This window comes from Myripristis murdjan, chromosome 7 (assembly GCF_902150065.1).
Source record: "Myripristis murdjan chromosome 7, fMyrMur1.1, whole genome shotgun sequence".
In the NCBI taxonomy this organism is placed as follows: Eukaryota; Metazoa; Chordata; class Actinopteri; order Holocentriformes; family Holocentridae; genus Myripristis; species Myripristis murdjan.
Genome location: NC_043986.1, coordinates 14530509 through 14553350, shown reverse-complemented (window position 1 = coordinate 14553350; position 22842 = coordinate 14530509). Strand labels below are relative to the sequence as shown.

General features: G+C 42.3%; 2 protein-coding genes across 4 annotated transcripts in view; one reads left to right on the top strand and one right to left on the bottom strand.

Annotated features, from left to right (window-relative positions):
- LOC115362626 (forkhead box protein J3-like) overlaps positions 1–674 on the bottom strand; it is a 57658-nt gene extending 56984 nt beyond the window's left edge. For all 3 annotated transcript variants that reach the window (XM_030056617.1, XM_030056619.1, XM_030056618.1), the window contains exon 1: positions 480–674. The gene's annotated coding sequence lies outside the window, so the exon portion shown is untranslated. The remainder of the gene's footprint in view (positions 1–479) is intronic.
- A 4448-nt stretch (positions 675–5122) lies between these two features.
- On the top strand, positions 5123–22059 carry rimkla (ribosomal modification protein rimK-like family member A). Its single transcript, XM_030054921.1, has 5 exons — positions 5123–5889; positions 13882–14112; positions 15925–16011; positions 17917–18120; positions 18860–22059. Exons 1-5 carry the CDS (start codon positions 5727–5729, stop codon positions 19396–19398), a joined length of 1224 nt encoding a protein of 407 aa, XP_029910781.1. The 5' UTR covers positions 5123–5726; the 3' UTR covers positions 19399–22059.
- Positions 22060–22842: the final 783 nt, after the last annotated feature.

Sequence of the window (22842 nt, the reverse complement as noted above, 5' to 3'; positions counted from 1 at the left end):
ATAGACACTAATTGCATTGCCACCAACGGGGACTCATCACTGTGGATTGACTCATTCTTCTTAGAGGACGGTTTATTGCTTGGCCGGCTGTAAGCTTCACTGTTATCACTTTAAAAGTGCTTTCAGCTGCGTCCGTGCATGCATTTGTGCGTCAAATTAAATCTCTCCTTGCATAATTGTTTTTATTAAATAGCCCTTTCTGCATAGCCTGTTGCCCGACAGCCCCACTGTCTCAATGGTCCCATGAGACTATTAATGCAAACTTATGGAAGTTGACTTCATCTCATGGAGATTTTGGGACTAAACGGTACAACAGCACTCTGTGCATGCATATTGTGACAGACAGGGAACTTGACATACCCTGCCATTAAGTGAAGCCCCGAGCTCCAGCTACATGTCATTCCCAGGCAGTGTTAGATGTTTTATCTGCAACCCTGGCTTACTGACATTTACAAAATTCTTCTGCACAGACTACTCACCCTCGTAGGTGTTTATGAACCGGCTCAATTTTTTTTTTCACAGGCTCCAGACGCCTATACTGCACTTGAAAATTCCCCTCGAAGAACAAAGCTCCTCTGCTGCTCTGGCGCTGTCACTTTGGCTGCATGCACGGTGCTCTGCAGGCGTCAAACTGACCGCTGTTCTGGTCATTTGAGTGTCACGACGGGCGGACTCGACCCGCTATTCGCATTTGCGCTCAACAACACGAAGATCCCGGGTCTCCCTGCTCCGCTCTCCGGCTAAACCACCGGAACTACTTCCAACGCCAGCCGGAGCACGTTGAAGATGAATTCATGCACCACAAAAGGAGAAATGAAATCACATCCACTTTAACTAGTTCCCAGTTTCAATATTTAATGAGCTCCTACTGGGACATCATATACCGTCACTGGGAATGGCATAAAAGTTCAGCATATAATAATAATAATAATAATAATAATAATAATAATAATAATAATAATAATAATTTGACGTTATCAAGATTTTTAATAACACAATTAAGACACTTGCATACAAAATTCCTATTAGCCAACTAAATACCTGGATGACGCCAAGGGATTATTATTATTGCATCACAGCTTTGATAAACAGCTGTTTCACTAAAGGAGCAAATAATGCACAAAATACAGTGTTTGTAGTAAGAAGAAAACCAAAATAGATTATAATCTGACTATGATGGCACAGAATTGGAGGAGTCAAATGCTTCCACTGCTAATGCCAGACAGCACAAAGTGTACCGACAAACACTTGCTGAATTTTTTGAGGCAACATCTTGGTGCATTGTTGCATGCAATGTCTTGAAATACTATGCTGGTGTGTTTCACCCCCAAAACATTCTTCCTCTAGGCTGCGTGCCAGTAATTTGTTAATCACACCTTGCCTATGTGGGGAGAGGCTTGGTGTAAAAGTAGAGTGCACCCACTTGGGCGGGACATTAGTCAAAAAAAAAAAAAAAAAAAAAAAAAATCCCAAGTCAAGTTGTTCATTGCCAGGTGGAGAAGAAGGACATCTTCAGGACTTTGAAGTCTATGATCAACAATCTCATGTCTTTAAAAGGTGTTTAAAAGGTGAAATAGGACTGTGGTGCTACCTGTTGAGTCACTGTCGCTGCACTTTTGGCTTTGGTGACATTTAAATTAATCCAGGATTGTGTGTCTTGTATGATGTTTTGATCGACAGGTTTCAAGACTTGCACAGATTCACTCTCAAATTGATTATTCAAGATATGAATACAAGAACTGTCAGGCATAAGACGATGGGAAAAGATGAGAGTGATTGTGTTGTGCAGCTGTAAACTGTATGTTTATGTGTTTGTTTGTTTATTGGGTCAGACTACACCTGCACTTTGAGTAACAATTTATATCTGGAATTTGCACAGTGGGTGTTTCCTCACAGCAGCTGCAGCCCTTAAATACTCCCAATTTCAGTCATAACCACAAGGCATCATATGCAATTCACTCTAAGTAGGCCTATAGATTCAACAAAGCATATTTTATAATAGATGAGTCTCTATGGTGTTATTGTGAACAATGCCTTTAGCTGCTACAGTACTTTTCGTTGGCTTACTTGCTTATGGCCTTTACATCCATCCTCAGCTTCTGACTATGTCCGTTTATTTGAAGCTAAATAATCCCATTTATCAAACAGTGCAGTCGATATATACATGAATGAGAGGAGAGAAGCACAAGAGCAGCATAAGCCAAGTTTAAACCTATGCAGGCACAGTCGGCTTCAATGGACATTTTGCTTGGCAAGTCTAGCAGTCTATCTAACACCAAGGCATGCAGCCAACTCATAGAATGATCCCAGTATGCATTTTGCACATTTCCAAGAGAAGACATCTGAGATTATTCTCACAGTGGCATTTTAGCAAATCTGAAATTAGAGACATAATTGTTTGGAAGACTGCTGAACAGTGTTTTGATGTTGTTAAGTGCACATAAATGAAAATGGATTTTCCACTTGACTGCAAATAGCAGAACTCTTGTGTTGGCCACAAGCCCGCTGTTTGTTTCTGAAAACTTTAAGGTGTTTTGAGTGTCATACTTATAATTGGGTTTACCTTAAGCCTCCCGCAAACACAAATTCTCTGGTGTTTATTTTTCTCGTCTACAAAACACATTTATGGTGATTCTGAAAAGCTCATAACATTGCAAAGTAGAAGCCAGCATAAACCTCTGTTTAGTAGTCATGCAATGTAATTTCTTGCCCAATTGTTGAATAGGACTACATTATGTCAGACTTGGAACAAATTAAGTAATTTTTTTTTCTTTTTTTCTGAGAGCATTGTCAACATATGACTCTGGTTCCACTCTCTCAGTGTTAGCTTGGATAAATACAACTCAATGCTGCACTCATCTGGATGGTGAGAGTTCTTGCAGTGGATAATCAAATATTTGTTAAGGGATTTATGGTGGCTTTTTTACAGCTTCACCAGCAACACAATATTGGGGTCTGGAATGTGTATTTATCCATAAATAACATTGTTTGAAAGAGATGAAAACCAACAAGGCAATGTTGGGATTCAGGGAAAATATGAGGAGGGTGTTATGAAAACACACTTCTGTACTGAACATATTCTTTTTGCGATAACTGATACTTAGGCAGGCTTAATTAGTGCAGATAATAGTTTAGGCTCATGTGGAATACCGTTTCTGTTAATAGTTTCCCAGGGGGAAGGATACAAAACAACCAATTGATCAATTAATGATAACTAGCCTACTTTTTTGAGGTAGAATTACCATGAATATCGCTCCAAATTTAGTTCACCTGCAACAATAAATAAATAAATAAATAAATAAATAGATGAATAAATAAATAAATAAATAAATAAATAAAAGCTTGCCTTTGTAACGCAATCATAAATAACTGTTGTAATATCTGAAGCCATCGGCAGAGGGCTCCCTAGACTAAACTAATAATTCAATGTGGAGGAGTGTCAAGGAGTTTGCATGTCGACTGTTTGAAAGACTCTTGAAAGTACATTTATGTGTGTGAGTATTTTAGGTTCTTTAAACAGTAACAGAAGGGTTTCAAAATTACATTAAAATGTGAACAGCCGTGCCAAATTAGAGTGATCTTCTCAGCCACAGCACTAGTATTAATACACATGCAAAATGCAGCGACACCCATACAGAAAAATCAACTTCATATTCATAATAATGCAATCAATAGGTTATGTCGAAGCCATGATGGCATGTAGCCGAAACTCACTGCATACTTAGTATCGATCTTCTATCCATAAATAAGTTCCATATACATCCATTTAAAGTAATCCTTATCATAATCTAGTTTAATTTTCAACGTTTTCGGTGCCACAACTACAGCACTGTATTCCGATAACTTAAGAAATGCGCCAGCAATTAACAGTCACCTTACTGTGCTTTAATTATGACTATAATATTCCCACTGGGCCTTCATGTGCTTTGTTTTAATAGGTCTGCTATCTCCCTACAATTACATTAGGCTGATTATACTCTTCTGCTTCTTTACAAGGAAGCAAGAGGGTTTACATAAAAAGTGCAACGTGGTGTTTTATTGGTGTGTGTGTGTGTGTGTGTGTGTGTGTGTGTGTGTGTGTGTGTGTGTGTGTGTGTGGAAACTAAGATGAGAGCCTGCCATGCAGCAGCAGCAGCAGCAAAGGCGAGCTTGTTGGCTTTGCGGCACACATCAAGAGGATGTGTTTGGTCTGGCGCCACATTGATGTTTTGCCCATCTTGACCCACTTGGCTTTCCGTAGCTGGGGTGCTGCTGGAATAAGGGAGCCAGGCTAAAGCGAGCCTAAAGCCCTGTCAGGAATTATTTGCATTCGGCTAATTCATGGCAAATTAAAGCACTGGTGAACGTGTGGGCTGTGGCGCACCTTTAACGTGTGAGACAGGAGAATCAGACTATTTTTGCGCACAGTTTGGCCACAGTCAGGCAATCGTGACCATTTGTCTTCTCACAGACACAGAGGGGGAGGGGGGTCACATAATTTATCCCTAATAACACACTGAAGTGTTTTGCAGCCACGGCGCAGGGTTACTCATTCACTCAACAAATCTTTTGATGGCGGTGATAAACATTAGTCACAATCTGAAAGCAGATTAGCCTTACCCCATGAGAGATTGTTTTAAGGAGAAAAGTCTTTGTTTACAAATTAGATGTAGAGTGTGGAAATAAAAGAAAAGATAAAAGAAAAGAAAAGACTAAAAGGAAGGCACAGGCTGGTTGTGGTGACCTTGTAATTTTCTGCCACTTCGGCATAGAGACAGGGCCACTGGTATTCGCCAAACCTCCTTGTAATGCCCGGTCTGAACCGGTTCGGGAAATGCGCGGACTCGTGTGCACAGACAACACGCGTGCAGCATCTTTGAGTGCATGCACTGATTCCTCTGCTCCACGCGCCCATTGGCTGGAAGAGAGACATACCGCCCACACCTTCCGCTCTCTGATTGGACAGCGAGGATGGCGCATGCATGTGTTGGTGGCTCCGCGAGTTGCCATTGGTCGATCGCTGCTGCAAATCCGCTATTATTATTGGAGGGCCTGTTGACTGTGCGGGAACGCGGAGGAGTGGAGTTGTAAACGAGGCGCGTGAGAGAGCACTAAAAACAGCGTGCACTTTTCAGCACCGATACCTCGTGGATAGCGGCCAAACGAAGCAAAGGGGGGGTTAGTCGTGGGGGTAGCTGAATTGTGATAAACCTACTAGTTTTTTGGGGTTTGCAAAGCCAGCCGACCGCTGTGTTCACTAGAAAACTTTGTTGGTAGTTTCGAGACGACGAGTGGAGGAAATAACGCGTCAGAGCTGGAGCTTTGTTTGCCCTGGCGGGCAAATAGTGCCAAGAGCTGCATCTCCTACCTGAGAGACAACTTTGTACGGCGCGTAAAATACCGTTAGGTTTGATTGTAGCCGCACGGTTTGCTTATCTGGGTTCAGAAGAGACCTGAGAGGAAGCCTGCAAATGAAGGGAGGCAAAGGTGGTACCGAAACTTGATTATTCTAGCTGGCTCCATCCGTGGTCTTGCTTCAGCCACATTACAGCCGGATCGCACCGCTAGCCGCTGCACTCCATTGTGTGAGCATCTCTGTTGCTGTTCCCATCATCACTTCCCGACCCCCGGATCCCGCGCTGCTACCAAACACCTGCCGCCCCCCACCCTCCGCTTTTACAACCGCTTGTTTCCACTCAGATTTTCTTTTTTTTATTTACTCGACCCCAACACACTTCGCATCCAAAATGTGCTCTCGGGTTTGGTTCGTCACCGACCGGCGTATCAGCCAGGAGTACCCCCAAGTTCAGATCCTCCGGGCACTGAAACAGCGCTGCGCCGAGGAGGATGTTGAATTCCGCTCCCTTCTCATGGACGAAATAGTTCTCACCATCAGCGACGGACAATTAGGTAAATATCAGTCGATTATTCTACCCGGTCGATGTGCGGCTGGAAACGGTGTATTACTGTGTTTTAGCTGTGTTATAATGCGGTATACACGCTGCTCAGTGTGCTACGGCTAACGGTCAAGCTAACAGCTAGCGGGCATTGTTTGGGAGCCGCTGTGTTTGTAGGCGAGGAGTGGGCTAGCCCCGGCGAGCCTGCTAGCAAGGAAGCGAAGTGTAACCATGGCCGTGACCGCCTAACCCACTTTCCAGTTTAGACTGCCTCCAGACCTAGAGGAGAGATACCAGATGAAACGATAGTGAATGCCTTGCAGTCTCAGCTTAAACGTGTGAGTGTGTGTGATAAGATTTACCTCTGCACTTTGAAGCATCCTATGAATTTAGTTTAAAAGTCCAGTTATAATGAAGGCAGAGGCACTTTTTTTTTTTTTACTCGCCCTTTCATGCATATTACAATGACGTAATTTTACTGCACACTGCATGATCTGTTAGACTTTAGTTGTGGGTTTTATGATGATGCTTTGCAGGTTAAAGTGCCCCTTTACAACCATGAACAACGTTAAAGTTGGCCATTGGAAAGACTTAATGTAAACATGTTTCACAAAGTGGACAAATAACATGTCAACTTGTTCTGTGTTCTGGTATGTTACCTATGTTGTTTAACCAAGCATTGATTTTTTTAATGTTTTTTTTTTTTTTTTTTTTTTTGTATCTGCTGCAGACTTTTAGCATTGCTGTCTGTCATGGTTTCTGTTTCTGTTTTTAGTTTCAGTTTTGGGAGAAAAACATTTCATGAGCTTACAAAGCCTCCATAGCTTGATGATAACAATAGTCTTTGAGCAAGCAGATGCACATGGAATTTGTCAGGTAGGTATGAAGTGGGGCCGTGTCACCTGATGAGAGGTGTGTAAGTGTCAATTAACATAGACTGTGTAGACTGGAGTTGGTAGAGGTGGAGTAATTTCTAAAATAGATGGGCTGAATGTGTGCGTGATTGGGCTGGTCTTCAGAGTTAAATATATTTAGCATTTGTTCCTCACAGGCCACATGTGTCAGGCCTACAGCCCAGTGGCAGTATTTTATCGTCTCAGCATAAACCCAGCAATGCAGTATTTAAGTGGAATGCCACGTGTCTTATATAGGACAGCCTTAGTATAAGCTAATATAAACAAGTCTCAAAGCTGGCTTCTCATGGTATTTTCCTTGAACACAGACAACCTCCCTCATAAAATAGGCTTCATAAAAAGTGGGACAAACAATCGAGGCTTTTGCTATTTGCTTACTGGGTTCAATCTGTTTTATAAAGTAGGCCAGTACTGACTGATTGATTGATTGATTTTATTGCTATGTAGGCACTGCATGATCCTAATTAATCCAGGAGAGCGCTTTGTCCTACATAGGTAGGTAGACAGCTGTCTCAGCCTGTAGGTCAGAGGAAGGCGGCTAGCTTGACTTCTAATCTGTGCTGACCACAAATCTACATATATAGGTCTAGTCCCTAGAGCTTGACATCATAGATTTGTGGCTAGTGGATAGATTGACCATGCTGCAAGCTTATCACACAGCGAGGGCAACACAATATATGAGTGGTTAGGCGTATGTTAATGTACTCTGTATCCAGTTATGAATTATCAGCATTTCCTTTAAACCTCACATTAAAAGTGCATCAGTTACAGAACTTGGATGGTATTTCCCATGCGAAATCCAAATAGACATTGGTGCACTGTCTTGATCTAAATGTAAAGTTAACAATCTCATGTAATAAGCATATCCACACTGACTTGAGGAAGGGTGAAATTCTGCATGCACATTGTTTTTAATGAAAGTTGGTCACTAGCCAATTAGCATAGGCCTACCAGAGGCAATAAATGGTCTCCATTTATGCCCTTATGTTAGGGTAACCAGTTCACTGTCCATTGCCAGTGTATCTTGTGTGTAATTATGCATGAATATTAGCCTCGTTGTCAAGTTAGTTGGAGGTCTCTGTTTGGAATGACTGACTGACTGACTTACTTACTTAGTCATTTATTCATTCATTTTGTTCATTTTTGTAAATTACACATTCTAAGAGGTTAAGCGCTGCAATGTAATAAACTGGATTTAGTTGTAAGCTATCTTCAGATTATAACAGTTTACAGGATGTAATCTGTTTTTGTAAGACTAAGTAGTAAATAGCAGGAAGTATGTTTAAAAATGGATAGACTGATTTGAATTTCTTATTTATGACACATATTGAGTTTTTTCATGCCTGCACCTGTCTAATTGAAGCTGTTGACTAATGATGAATGGAAGCCAAACAAAACAAGAAGTTATTGAATACTTTGTGCTAGAGTGTGTCGCAAGGCTTAAAATGTAAGATTGTAATTTTTCACCTTGGTGTTTCAGTGGTTTCTGAAAACCTCAAGTCAGGTTATATCACTTTCTACTTTGAAGTTAATGGGTTCACTATGTCCCCAGGAGCTGGTGTGAACACATACAGGCACACAAGGAAACACACAGACTATTATGTTTTGATTACCAAAAATGATTTCTCACATAAGAAAGGGCCAAACCCAGCGCTCACCCAGCCAGAGGCATTTCACATCCCATGATGTGTGGTCAGAAATGTTGGAGCAGAACAGGATATGAATTGCTGTCACATTCCTCTGTGATTCTTGTGCATACCAGTGGGCACGCTTTTAACCAAGGATGATAAATGCAACACCCCCGTGTCACTGAACAGCATACAGGAACATTAAGGCATGCTCACAACCTTAATTTACCAGCGGCCATGTGACTGTGTCATTGTGTTATCAACAGCACACATGGGGTGGGGTTAGCAAGCTTCCTGTAATCCTAATCTTAGCTTCTGATTATTCACCAAGGAAAGACCCCCTGTTTGATGAGACAGTGCCATTAGACTGTTTGATATGCAGAATGATATTTTTCAGCATAGCTCTTAAGTTTTCCTTACATCCAATTCAAAAGGTGATGTCTTGATGTTTTGGAGATGGTAAAAACATAAAGCATGTCTGTAACATCTGATCAGCCGAAGATTGACCGTGGCCAAATCAGTCTTAATATTTTACTGCTGTTTATTTAGGCTAGAAGTGAAGAGTCCTTTGTGTCATCATATAAGACACAGTACACAAAACAGGTAATATAAAGAGGGGATTTTAAATGGGCCATTTTTATTATTGCATGCTATTCAAATGAATTTATGGTGGATATGGGCATCCTGGGAGACTTGATCAGTCTTGATGATTATAGCAACTTAAATTTATAACACTGATGCACTCACTGTGGGTTGATGTGGGTCAGAAGTCCAGCTAAATGCTATACGTACTGAATAAATATAATTTGAATTTATATGTAAATGTAATATGAAAAGGGTGCCTGCCTGGTTTTTTCAGGGCTGTGACTTGATAGAACATACCAGAAGTTTCAGGATAACAGCCAGGTTCTCTATGTGTGCCCAGGTGACTGGAACAGCTGCATTTGCATTTTATGAGGTATTGATAATGCAGCTCACAGTACATAGCCCTGGATATGAAAAAAGGCCTGGTCAGAAAACATTTAGGCCTATTGGTACATGGTGATAATATGAGCCCATTATATCCTATTCCAAATAGAGTAGGATGTAGCTACAGTACATGTCACATTAGGCAACACACCTCACAGAAAAAATTTAATTACCAGCAAGTAGTTGAAAGTTGTGGCTGGTTTTGTCCATACAGTGCGGAAAACTGGCTTACTATTAAACTTGATTCTTAGTATAGATTATAAACTTTAAAATGGAGGGTAGTGTAGTGTCTTGAGGCACAACTTACAAGGCACTGTTTTGGTGGTTGTTAATTTGCCACAGTGCGATGAATGAAATGTGTGTGTGTGTGTGTGTTTTCATCGATTCTCATTTGGCTCAAATGGCAAAACAGACTACCGTGTATGCACTGAACTTAAGTACTTGCCTTATTTGTTTATGTCATAGTTGTGCTATCCAAAGACTACTGTGTCTGCTCTTTGATTAACAGATCCAAGCCTTATCTCTAGCTTCATAAAATGAAAGTGAACAGTGCTGCAGTACTGCAAACACTGACTGTGGCAGAAGGAGACTGCAGGTTAGCGCATGTCTTACTTTCATATTGGGGTAATTAAAATTCTTTCCTACACGATTATGCAATACTGATACTTCTGTTAATGTGTCCCATAAACTTTCTAACTACAAAGTTAGAAAGAGACATCAGCCAAATTATGTCAGGCTACCCAAGTAAAGGTCGCTGATTCTGCTGACTAGTTTGGTAGGTAAGCAGGCATCGTTTTGAGATTTCCGGTAAAACAACGGTCAAAATAGCTGGTGGATTTTTGGTTTGTTCCAGTCACTGTGGTTGGTAGACACAAAATGTTTTCTGCCCTGTATTTTATTATAAACATAAAAATAAGCACTGGGCAGGGCTTGGCAGGAGAGAATAGAGTCACTCCTCCACTCCTAAGTATAAACCCTATAGTTGCATAAATCATAACTCATGATACTCATTTATACAGACAGAACAAAAAGTATATTATTACTACGTATTTATGGTATTTGTTTGGTATGTTAACATTTTTGTTATTACCACTGTTGTATACCATGCTTTATTGTCTAAAATCTAGAATGTATTTGAATTTAAAACATTCCCATACTGAATATAAATCCAGATCAAGACTATGCTGTTTTGTTTTTGTTTTTTTTTTTGTTTTTTACCCTGAAAGTTGCCTGCTAGGCAGTGCTGTCTAGGCTCAACCCCAACCGCAACCACTCCCTTACAGAAAACATTTAGAGCAAAAACACACAGAGAGTTAAAAGTAAGGCTTACTGTGCACCTAACACCTAAATCAAAATCACAATAAAATTCACAATTACTATGGTATGGAGATATCTATTCGAGAATTCCTCAGTACCAGTTTTATGTGTGCTGAACATGTTCACATATGTATTGGTATTGGGAATTTCACACTGTTTTGTCATGTTAGGTCTGAGAAATGCCCCACCATCGATACCCAAACTGTTGATAAATATTTGTTTTACTTGTTAAACCTACCTACCAGTCACATCGGCATGCAGGTACTTGACATTTGATGGTCATATTAAAAATCTAGCTGGCAATGGTAATGTAATGAAAGTGGCTTGTAAAATTTTTGGTGTACCAGCTGCCGTGCCTGATGAACAAGACTTTTCTGGGCTGACAGGAGGCCTACAGTGTGTGTTTTTGTTCTACATGTGTCACTGGTGACATGCAGACATGCAGAGAGACCGCTGGTGGCATTAGCACAGCCCAGATCAGAGGGAATAGTGGGAAACGTGCTGCTCTGCCTCTGCTAGCTCATAGCATGGCTGAGATTGTGTCCAGGGCTGGCATGACCGGCCAACCAAACTTTGGCGCAGCATGTGTCGGCATTACCCGCTTTGTGACGTTGCACCGGTATGCACAGAATGCTGAAGAGGAACAGGAGTCCCCTCTACTCAGCAGTTATGGAGCTTGTTAGTTCTGTCAGGCAGAATGAAAATAACACTCACTCACCCAGCCCCATTGTACCATGACACTGTAAGGCCTTTCGTCTAGAGTAAGAGAAAAAAAAAAAACTTTGAGGAGTAATCATAACCCAGCCTAAACCCACACTAAAGCTAGATGTTACCGCACGAAAGCTCGTGTTGTCTTTGTTCGCCACAGACTGAAGCGGTCATGAGGGTTTTCTGAATGTTTTGAAACGGTCACATGATGGACAGTACAGTGCAAAATGAACACTCGCACAAATGAATGGGACTAATTCATCCGGCTGCTTCACTGGTCCCTGTTTGGTTCCCTTGGAGATGGAGACAAGCACTGTGAACAGTGAATACTGTCTGTCAAGAAACATGAGACCACGTCCCCTGACACTTCCCACTGTAACACCACTCACAGTGTGCTCAATGGCTGCACAATCAGAGCAGTGTGTGTAGTGTTGAATGGAGGTGGGGAGACAGTGAATCTTCCTGATTGTAAACTAAGATTCAAGGAGGAAAAAGGGGAAAGGGAGGAGTGGCAAGCAGGGCCATCTCCTCATGCCTTCACACCCTAGGCGCCTCCTCCCCCCGCCTCACTTCCCCTGCATTAAGGCTAAAAGACATCCCTGACCTTTAATGTCTTCTGCCTTTCTGTCATTCTCCCTTGTAGATGTATGTACCGCAGCTGAGTCTAAAAACAAGCTGTGCCCCACCCACAGTAAAGCCTCTCGGTCCCGGCCCATCCATCTCTTCTCATTACATATGCACTAAACATTGAGCTTCCCAAGACCTCTGCTGATCTCTGCCAGTGCTGCTGTCGCTATTGTGAGCCGAGAGATTGTAAGATGGCTGAAAATCAGGTCACAGCAGAGGTGAAGTGCTGTGTCAGTGACAACTGTGTCCCCTCCCCTTCCTCCCCTATGCATCCTCCCCCCATCTCCTTAGGTTCCATCATCACCCAATCTGTCTCTCCCGATGAGCTGTTGGGCTACAGCTCCTGTCCATCTGTCCCTCTTAGCCGTCTCTGTCTGTGTTTCCTTTTCTCGTCCAGGATGAGAAATTAACACCAGTTAAGTGCTTGCAAATCTTTGGCTGTGGCTGGTAAAGTTGCCATCTCTATCACCCATTTTTGGCGCATAAATAGCCAGCCATCTTTGAGACATCTTATTCTATTGTGCAGATCTAGTTAGCTGGTAGAGGAGAGTGAACGTGGCTGGGGTGTTGTGGCATTTGCCAGATCCCTGTGGCATGGAGAACAAAAAGTTAGTTTCAGTGTCATGCCTGCCTCATTTCTTCATCACATGATGCATTGTTTTTGTTTCCCAGTCTCTCCTTTGTGTCATCATTTGGCTGCTAGGTGCTGTGCTACCAATTCAAATATATACTCACTTAACCAGTTGTATTTAGTTAAATAACATTTGCACAATAAATGTTGAAAGGGGCGAGCACCCGAGAAATGGAAATAGTTAATTTTCACAATGAAATAATGTCATTAATTTCAAATGGCAACCACAAGACTAAAATAATATTGCATTTAAAAAAAAAAAAAAAGACTGAAAAACATCAAAAATTCTGCCAAAATGAAAGCATGGTCTGTAAGTGATGCTATGGGCTAAAATGACCAGAAGTTTTGCTGACTCACGCTAAACAGCACCTTTGTTTACATATATGGCTGGTTATTTGTGACACTTTTCCCCCTGTTGTGTGTTCTTGTTTGATTAAAATCAAGTCATACTCCCTTGGGCATCAGACATTTCCCTACCCCACTGCCCTACATTGAGACAAAGTACTGTTGAGGGTGCTCTAAGTACATTAGTGGGGACATCTCTTTCTCAGTCAAAGAGGCAGCCAACGTTGGCCCAGTATCCAGAGGAGCTGGCGGCGCCACAGGGGAGTCTATGGATACGGGCAGTGTGTAAATGAGCAGAGCGGCAGGCAGGGCTGGGTCCAAATTCAGGGCTTTACACCAGCAGTGGCACCGGCCAGCCTTGGAGCTGGCCGGTGCCACTGCTTCTGCTGGCTCTGTTACCCAACCAACTCCCAGTCAGAGCTGCTTGGTGATGGCTGGAGCGGTGTACACAAACACAGTATCCACAAGAGCAGGAAACTTTCCACCAGCTACAAAAGTCGAGGGATTCCAGAATTCACAAACCACTTGCACAGTTTTTCCAGCTACTGTTAATGGCCTGTAATTTTTTTTAGAAAATGGGACCTGTAAACAATGGCTGCTCAGGTTGTGAAATGGCCAGGAGGGACTGCAAGCCAGCATTTGGGTATCGACTAAGCTTGCCAGAAATGGGCTGGATGAGTGAAGTCCTCTATCTAATGGCTCAGAATATGATTTAGTGCTCTGGTGAAGTCTTTATTTAGGGGAATTATTTTTTGAGACTTTTCAAATTTGTATAGGCAAACCACTGGCAATTCAATATTCAGCATTATGATGAACATTTTTTTTCTTTGTTCTCCAATCACCAATACCCCCCTCCCTCCCCCCAGGTCTGCGGGTGGAGCAGGAAGTGGTGACATCTTATCCGCAGGTGGCCGTGGTGCGGGTGCCCACCCCCTGGGTGCAGTCAGACAGTGACATCACTGTCTTGCGCCACTTGGAGAAGATGGGCTGTCGGCTGATTAACCGGCCCCAGGCCATCCTCAACTGCGTCAACAAGTTTTGGACCTTTCAGGAGCTGGCCGGACACGGGGTGCCTCTCCCTGACACCTTCTCCTATGGTAAATCCAAACATTCCCTCTACATATTTATCTTAGACTGAATATGGTATGTGACAGCAGAGGCACATGAAATAATACTTTATAATACAACTTTGATACCACAATTATATATAATTATAAGCAGCCTCACAGACCCACTCAGTGTGAAAGTGGATAATAATGTTTATTGCAAGTAATTCTGGTTCCATTATGTTAAGTGCCTGCAGAAGAATTTATGTCCAGCTCTGTGACAGTATGTTTTCACCTGTAGTTAACATTTGTGGTACTTGATATTCAGTACCAGTGATCATGTGATTTTTGTTTTGTCCAATTAAAAGGGAAAATGAGCAGAGTAGCGAAAAGCACTGAAAGAAATTTTATTCACAAAATATGTTGACTCCTGATTAATACAGTATTGGTATGGGTAATTTGCTGGATATTGGCCAGTGAGTAACTACATTACTCTGTGCATTGTGGGATAAAACATTATTTAAATATCAGTAATTGTGCACTGTATACTGGTGCATCGTATATGTCCAAGTGATTGTCTCAACCTTAACATACAACAGTGCAGGTTTTTGTTTTTTTTCTCAATTGGATGTCAGTCACATAGGTTACATCACAGCTGCTAGCCCACCTGTGGCTCTATAACACAGATTAATACTCCAGCAATCAGGCAATCACTTATCCGCTGCAATTTCTCTAAATGCAGACATAGCACACCCTGTTTCAGTCCCAGATGAAGCCTTGCAGCTGTCCACAAAGACACAAATCCTTGCCATTTGTACAATATATCCTCTACAGGCCACTGTTGATAAAGGCAGGATGTGTGAGCATACAGGTTTTAGACCACAAAAACACACTTTTTGTTACTTATTTCACCAAAAAGTCAGCCACAAAGCAGACGACAAACACCTCATATTCTTTGTTTTCCAAAAAACCCATGCTGTGGTGTTTGTGAGGGCAGAAAGAGAGAAGGATACAGACAGAGAGAAAGAGAGAGAGGAGGGGGGGATTTGCCCTAAATTCCGTTTGTCTCTGCACAGTAGGCCAGGCGGTGCATGCAGAGCGGCTGGAGCGCTTATGTAACAGGCCCCTCCCCTTCGCCCCCTCATGATTTTGAGAATAAAAGATGCCCTTGCCTCCCTCCCTCCCTCCTGATCCCCACCCTAGCAGCTTGTGACGTAGTTGGGCCCAGTCTAACATTTGGTGAGCGCTCTCTCTCCCTCTCTGCTCTCTCTGTCTCCTTTCCACTCTCACTGAAAGCACATGTGGATCGGTGTGGACGTGTGCTTTTGGGAAAAGCCATGTGATAGGGCAGCTCACATCTGGTCCCCTGACTGAATGCCAGATAAGACCAGACAGACCCACACAAAGAGAGAGAGAGAGACAGAGACAGCAAGCAAGTTATTAACCCTGCCTTTTTTTTTTTCTCTCATTTTTCAATATTCTCTCAAACCAAAGAGAAAGCTGGAGCAAATCTGTTCCTGTAAGCTTCTGTTATGAACTGATGCCAGATGTCTGGTTAAAATTAATATATATGTATTAATGCACATCATTCACTGTTCAGTTTCAGTCATGAATCAAGACGGGAAGTCAGTGTGAGCACATAGCACTCCCACAGTCTTGCTGTTTTGAGTTACTACCGTTCCCATAGCGACAAACTACATTTCCCCTCCACTGCCCCCCACCAGGCTCTGTCAGCTGCAATGTGTGAACCGTGGTAACAAAATTAGGACAATTTTCAGCATATTTTACACGTCTGTGCGTGGGTATGTATTTGTGTGTGCGTGCGTGCTTGTGTGCCTGTTTGTGTGTGATGGTGTTTCCCAGGAGGACATGACAACTTTCGTAAGATGATTGATGAAGCAGAGCCACTGGGCTACCCGGTGGTGGTGAAGAACGCACGAGGTCACAGAGGTAAGACAGTGAAACTATCCCCTTGTTTCAGCCTCTCTGGTCATTACACCACACCTCAAAAACACTGCTGGTTTGCACACTGCACGTCCCTAATGGCAGCCCAGTCCACCCTTATAAGAAATTCATCAGTGTAATGTAAAATGATTAGGACTGTGGTGTTGCAACAAGTAAACACAGAATGACAGCAGGGTACTGCTCCTAATCACTATATAGTCTTTTACTTGATTATGGCTGCTAGGTTCACCATTTTTGGTCCCAGTTAACTAATTGACCCAGTTTTTTCATTCTGCTTGAATTCGCATCAGGCTTGCCTAAGAAGTTTTTTCTCTTGCCATTAATGTCACATTTTCTTGAGATTGACTGGGCTCTGCTGACCCATTAGCCCTTTCCTATTCATAGTTATCGACACTCGGCTGGACTTGCCATTGTGTAAAGGAATAACAATGGACTTTGGCCAGCCCAGGCTGCCATCACAAGGCATTGTTAAGGAAAGCAGCCGTTGGTCAAATCTAAGCTGACCCTTTTTTTTTTATGGAGATCAGCACCCGCAGTTGTTTTCCTCCCCTCTGTGGTTGACGGTTGACATTGGCTAAAGTCCAGCTTTCCTTCCGTCTGATGAACAAATAGAAAGGTCTGTGGTCTGTGTTAAAATCTTGAGACTCAGGGGTCTTAGTACATCTCTGCTAGATCTTGAATGTGATTGCCATGGCCACTTGTTTAGAGGTGAGGCTCTTTGTGATCCTATACCTCAGTGGTCAGCTGTCTTGACCATTTTGAAGTCAGAACCTATGCCATTTAGCAGATACTGTTTTCCACAAACTGCATACATTACCATCAGAGCATACATTTTTAGCATACATCTCCAAGTAGAAATGAAACCAATTACTCTGATAATGTTAGTGTCATGCCCAGCTCAATGAACGACAAGACCAGGACTTCATGCTTGTCTTGTTTTTGAGAAATGAGGTGTTACATCATGCCTGCCACTGCCCATCTTCACATCTTCATGATGTGACCAGTTGGGATAGACCTGTCATCTCAGTGCCATTCATTCACATATACATAAACGTGCTCAATTGCACACACACACAACACTCACATAGTTTTCCTTGGTGCTAGAACAAGGGTCAGAGGGCTTGACAGCCAGCAGATAGAGGCAAACTATGCTAATTAAAACAGGCATCTTCTAGCCTCCGTGAGAGGCAGTTCTATGTCCCCCGCCCCCCAAGCAACTGTCCTAACCATTACATGAGGATGGAAATGGATGTGAATTAACACACTTGTCTTGGATAAAGACTTTGTCAGCAGAAGCAGCTAGGTGTCAGCTAAACTTTGAGTAAGTTATTTAACCTCAGTTGAAGTTACACAAATGTCCAACCCATGGTGGGAGTGTATTTTAACATGGCATGCATTGAAGACAGTAGTCCCGGGCCACAGAGCTCTTGCAAACAGTACACAGATTTATTTCAACTTGACGTTTCAGTCCCATATGGACTTTCATCAGAGTGCCAACAATCATGTCAACATCTTGTCATGTTTGACACTCTGATGAAATTCCTTATGGGACTGAAACAGCAATTGAAAAAATATGGGTACATTGTTTCCGAGAACAGTGTGCTGGACGATTATCTTTATTGTATTTATTGTGAACTTTTTACTCTAACACACCCATGCTGAAAAAAACCTCTTGATGTGTGAGTTTCCTTTTTGGCACAGCATGATATGTATACAACGTTCAAATCTACAGGCTACAACAGCAAGTTGTAAAGGTAAACCAATCACTGGCCCAGGGTGTGATTTTTTTCCGTTTAATCTTACTAGTTCAAGAAGTTTATCATGACAGATGGCGTGACCATATAAGTCCTCTATTTCCTCCATCTCCTCATCTCTTCCTCCCTCTCCCAGGCAAGGCTGTGTTCTTGGCCCGCGATAAGCACCACTTGTCAGATCTGTGTCATCTCATCCGCCATGACGCCCCCTACCTGTTCCAAGAGTACATCAAGGAGTCGCACGGCCGTGACGTGCGCGTGGTCCTAGTGGGGGGCCGTGTCATTGGGTCCATGCTACGCTGCTCCACTGATGGACGCATGCAGAGCAACTGCTCTCTGGGTGGGTAGATGCCTGAGAGTCAAAGATGGCATACACTAAGCCACCTTAGAGAAATGGTTCTTCACTACAAGTGCCTCAGCTCATTCTGTAATTGGTCCTTGTAATGTAATTATTTCTTATAGTATGTTATGTTTCTTTTTGTTTTAATTATGATTTATCAACCCCATATGAAAGGTTCTGTTATCATGTAACAGTTTTGCATTTTCTTGTATTGTGGCATGTTTTTTTTTTAACCAATAATCTGATTGGTCCCTCCAAAATTACTCTAACATACGACTGAGGCTTAACGCATAATACAGTATTTGGGGGGGTGGGGGAGTGCTTAAAAAAAGAAAAGAAAAAAAAAGGGGGGTGCTTAAAGAATGATCTTGTCTTGCCTACCCAGAGACATTAAATGACACAGCATTCCAGCTGATGACAAACTGACTTAACGTTGTCAGGGTGTGTGCAGTTTTGCCCTGGTTGAGGCTATAATGCACTGTGGCGTATTTGGGACATCAGTCATCAGCTTATTCTGCGTTTATGTAACAGATGTCACATGCTGTTGACATGCAGTTTCTAGGCAGATGTGACACGGTGATAGTCAGTGGGTTTGATTATGTGACATTGAACTGCACAGTTGTTGAAATGGATGAAAAGTTTTCATACTCTGTAACCTCAGATTATGTGAACATTGAATGAACAACAGATTGTGGTATTAACCAGCTTGATGTCTCTCTCTGCCTCCGTGGTTTGCCAGGTGGTGTAGGTATGATGTGCCCACTGAGCGAGCAGGGCAAGCAGCTCGCCACAGAGGTGTCCAACATCCTTGGCATGGATGTGTGTGGCATTGACCTGTTGCAGCTCAACGACGGCTCCTTTGTAGTGTGTGAGGCCAATGCCAACGTGGGCTTCATTGCCTTCGACCAGGCCTGCGGCATGGATGTGGCAGGCATTGTGGCTGACTACGCCCTGTCCCTGCTGCCCAGCCGCCTCACCCGCAAGATGTCCCTGCTCTCTGTTGTGTCCAGCACCAGTGAGACCAGCAGCGAGCCGGAGGTGTGCCCAGTGCCTGCTGGTGGTGGGTCGCTGCCAGAGGCTGTGTGCAACATGAGCGTGGGCTCCACCTCCAGCGAGAGCGATCCGGAGCTGGCGGAGCCCTCGCAGTCTCCCCCCCGCCAAGCCTCGGCCCCGGCCTTGCCCGATCTCTCCGGGCTACCTGGCCTCCCTGACCTCCCCGATCCTGCCTACAACTTCAACACCCTCCTCGCCAACGAGATCAAGTTATTGACTGAGTAAGCTGGAGACAGCTTCATGCACACACTAACACAACAGATACATATCTAACACAAACACACACACACAAACCTGCATACATGCACATGTGCACATGGCAATGGACATTCCTTTTACAAACACTCATAAACACGAAAAAAAGACAGGATTTTAAATGCAAAATGGGAGCTGAACAAACAGAGAACACATACACATACAACAAAACCACAACCACAGAAAACTGACATACACACCCACACACATACACATGAGATTTCTCATGCTAACTCCCTCCGTAAATACAAAGATCTGAGGCTGCTCCCCTGACTCTCCTGTCTTTCCACCTCTACTCCTTAAATGCAAACCGACCCCACCATCCAGCATTAGCTTACACTGCAGCATGGTGGCGCGAGTGGGATAGAAAAACACGAGCTACCTGCCAAACTGGCTGATATTAGTTTCCGTTTTGCAAAATTGTGAGGGTGAGTTGAACAAGGTTTTGTTTTTGGGATGGGTGTGGGAGTCCCATAAAAGCATACACCAGCCAGGTCTTCATGCTCAATATACTACAATGTTACGAAGGGGAATGTATGTTGTCAGTGAAAGGAAAAGGGGGTTTCCTACTGAGACTGTAGCCAGGTTGGTTGGATTGGAGATGAAATGTTATTTTCAAGTGGTTAGCTCCATGGGAGGGATACCCAGGGTTGGGCAACATGTACTTTCAGTTCCAATGTAGCAACGCAGTCCTTCCTTCAAGGACATGGTACAGGATGGGGGCCGTCCTGTGAAAATTTAGGCATAAGATGGGAGCATATGAGGTCAGATTTACTGCCATTAATAATTCATCAATTGAGATCGGAGTAGACTTCACTACCAAGTGTCCCGACAAATTGTTTATTGTACAGTATGTGAGATGTTGTTAATCCAGCCTAAAACAGAATCTATGCACAACATATCTTAAATTCAACATATCTTATTCCTTGTACAGTTCAATATGTACAATGCTGTCCCATAGTTAAAATCGAAAGAATCCCAGTTTCTAATCAGTGATATTATCAAGAGATCCTGTTTGAAGCTGCTATATTGAAAGTGAATTAGAGGGTGAATATTTATGTAAGTTTTAATGCCTAATTAAGAATATTTTTAACCCAGATTTTATACTCATATCACCAGAAAGGGCTCCTAGGAGCTGACATGGTGTCCATAAATTCATTCTTCTGTTCACTGTCAATGAGAAGCACCAACACATTACTGGATCACATCTAGAGACTTGGTACTCTTGCTTTCAACATTGGGATGGGATTTTTATGTGAACAAAACCAGGCTAAACTGCCAAGAAATAGTTCTGTTTTATGGTGGATTTCCTCTAAAAGCATAGATGTTGAATTTATAGAAATGTCACACCCTGGGAGACAAAAATTAACTGAGCACCACTGCTTGATTTTAAATGTCATGTTTTTTATAGCGCGATTAGCTATACCAGCTTTTTTAAAAAAATAAGAACAGTACTTCAACCGCAGCTCAGTTGTTTTGCTGCATTTTTTTAAAATTCATTTAATATATAGCACTTTATGATGAACAGATGCATTTTTTTCTCACTCAGATGACATTTAGGGGAAACGTGCGACAGAGTGTGAAAGCCGCGTCTACACCTGCAAGCATAATATACCTCAAAACAGATGACTTCTCACTGCCATAGGATGAAGTAGACATTGAAACATACATATCAGCCAGGATCCTTGTGGTTTTAAAACAGCCCCTGATATACCAGGCTTTCCCTCCCTTTATATCTAGGAGCTAGATAGGTTTTTTTTTTTTTTTTTTTTTTTTTTTTTTTATTATTTTGTAAATATTAAAGTAGTGGGCTAGCTTAAATGCTTATTAGTTTCCAGCTGATGAAACTGGAAGGGCTGACATAACTGCCAACGTTAACATTTTGATAAGCTATTGTGTACAAATTAGTTTGTACAGAACTGCACGCTTCTGGATTTGGTTAGATGTGATTTTTCAGTCATGCTATTTGCAGATGACAATTTTACTATTTCTTTTTTTCCAATGAAAATGAAATAACCCACAAACTATGTTGGCATGATGTACAAACAAAAAAATGGAAAAGAATATATTTTTGCAGTCTGTTTGAATAGAATGTTACTTTTACTTTCCTTAACAGGAAGAATTTTTTTTCCAGGGATTTCTGTAGCTAAGAGCTTATTTCTTGAGCTTTTGGTTCCTCTTAATTCACCTCCTGCACGCCTTCTGAAATACCTATCAACATATAGGTGCAAACTCTGGGTTAACTGCCAATCACCAAAAATCATTACAGCTCTGATCAAAAGCACAAATGTAAACCTTAAGTTGTGCCACTTAGCATAGTTGACGTCCGTGTTTTTAGGCTTGTAACCCACTCTGTCAACATTAAAATGTTTTTTGAATAGTCGACTTGAACACAACTCAGGGAAGCAGCCTGGATCTCACCCCCACACCCAAAGGCATGACACATCCATCCGAGCTAGAGATCTGTCATCAACATGACACGTACCAAGCCAGACAATAGACACACAAACAACAATGAAAAAAAGTTGTAAACTATAAAAAGATGCAGTGTAAACCATGAAGGTTAACATGCACTTTTTTCCCTTGCTTGTTTTATATTGTTCCTTGTTTCTCCTAATTTATGGTATTTTTTTTTTTTTTTTTTTTTAAGGAAAGTGGTTTGTGTGCACTAATCTTGTCTCAATAAAATGAGACCGCTGTGAAGCTTGATTTTTTTTCCTTCATTGTGGGGCGTTTTTACTAACTGTCTGGAATTTAACATGAGGGCAGTAATCTCGAGGGTGCCAAATTGAAATGCGCCAGACAAGGGAAAGGCGACTTGTTCTGAAAAGTCTGCTGTCAAGTAATCACAGTGGCTCCACTGAGAGATTAATACCATCAGTACTGTGATGTCCAGTATATACAACGAAAACATCTTTGACAAGAAAACTGTGAAACCCCGCCCCACATTTCCACTAACTTGATATACTAGGGCCAACGGGATGATCACCAATGAGTCACACCCCATTGCTAACATTGATGTGGGTGTCCCCTTTCCAACTGTTAGTGTCCTTTTTCCTTCAAGTCTTCATCTTTGTATTGAAGCGTGTCTCATTCCACATTCATTGTTTTGTGTACATCAATATATCAAAGATCACATATCCTCTCTAGTCCTAAAAAGCCAGCTATATCAGAGAGTAAAATGATGACCATTTCTCTCTTACATCACCCACTCTTGAAATAGTTTACCTACAGTATCCAGACGCACACAAAGCACATCTAGCCAGGTTGATTTTCTTATTACGTTTCAGTACAACTGTGCCCTGACAACTTTCAAAATGCCTTTTCATCATCTGATATCCTATGAGACCATTTATTTGAAAAGATGAAGGTCATAGTTGAGCCAACATGGTACCAGTTTGGCGCTGGTTTTGT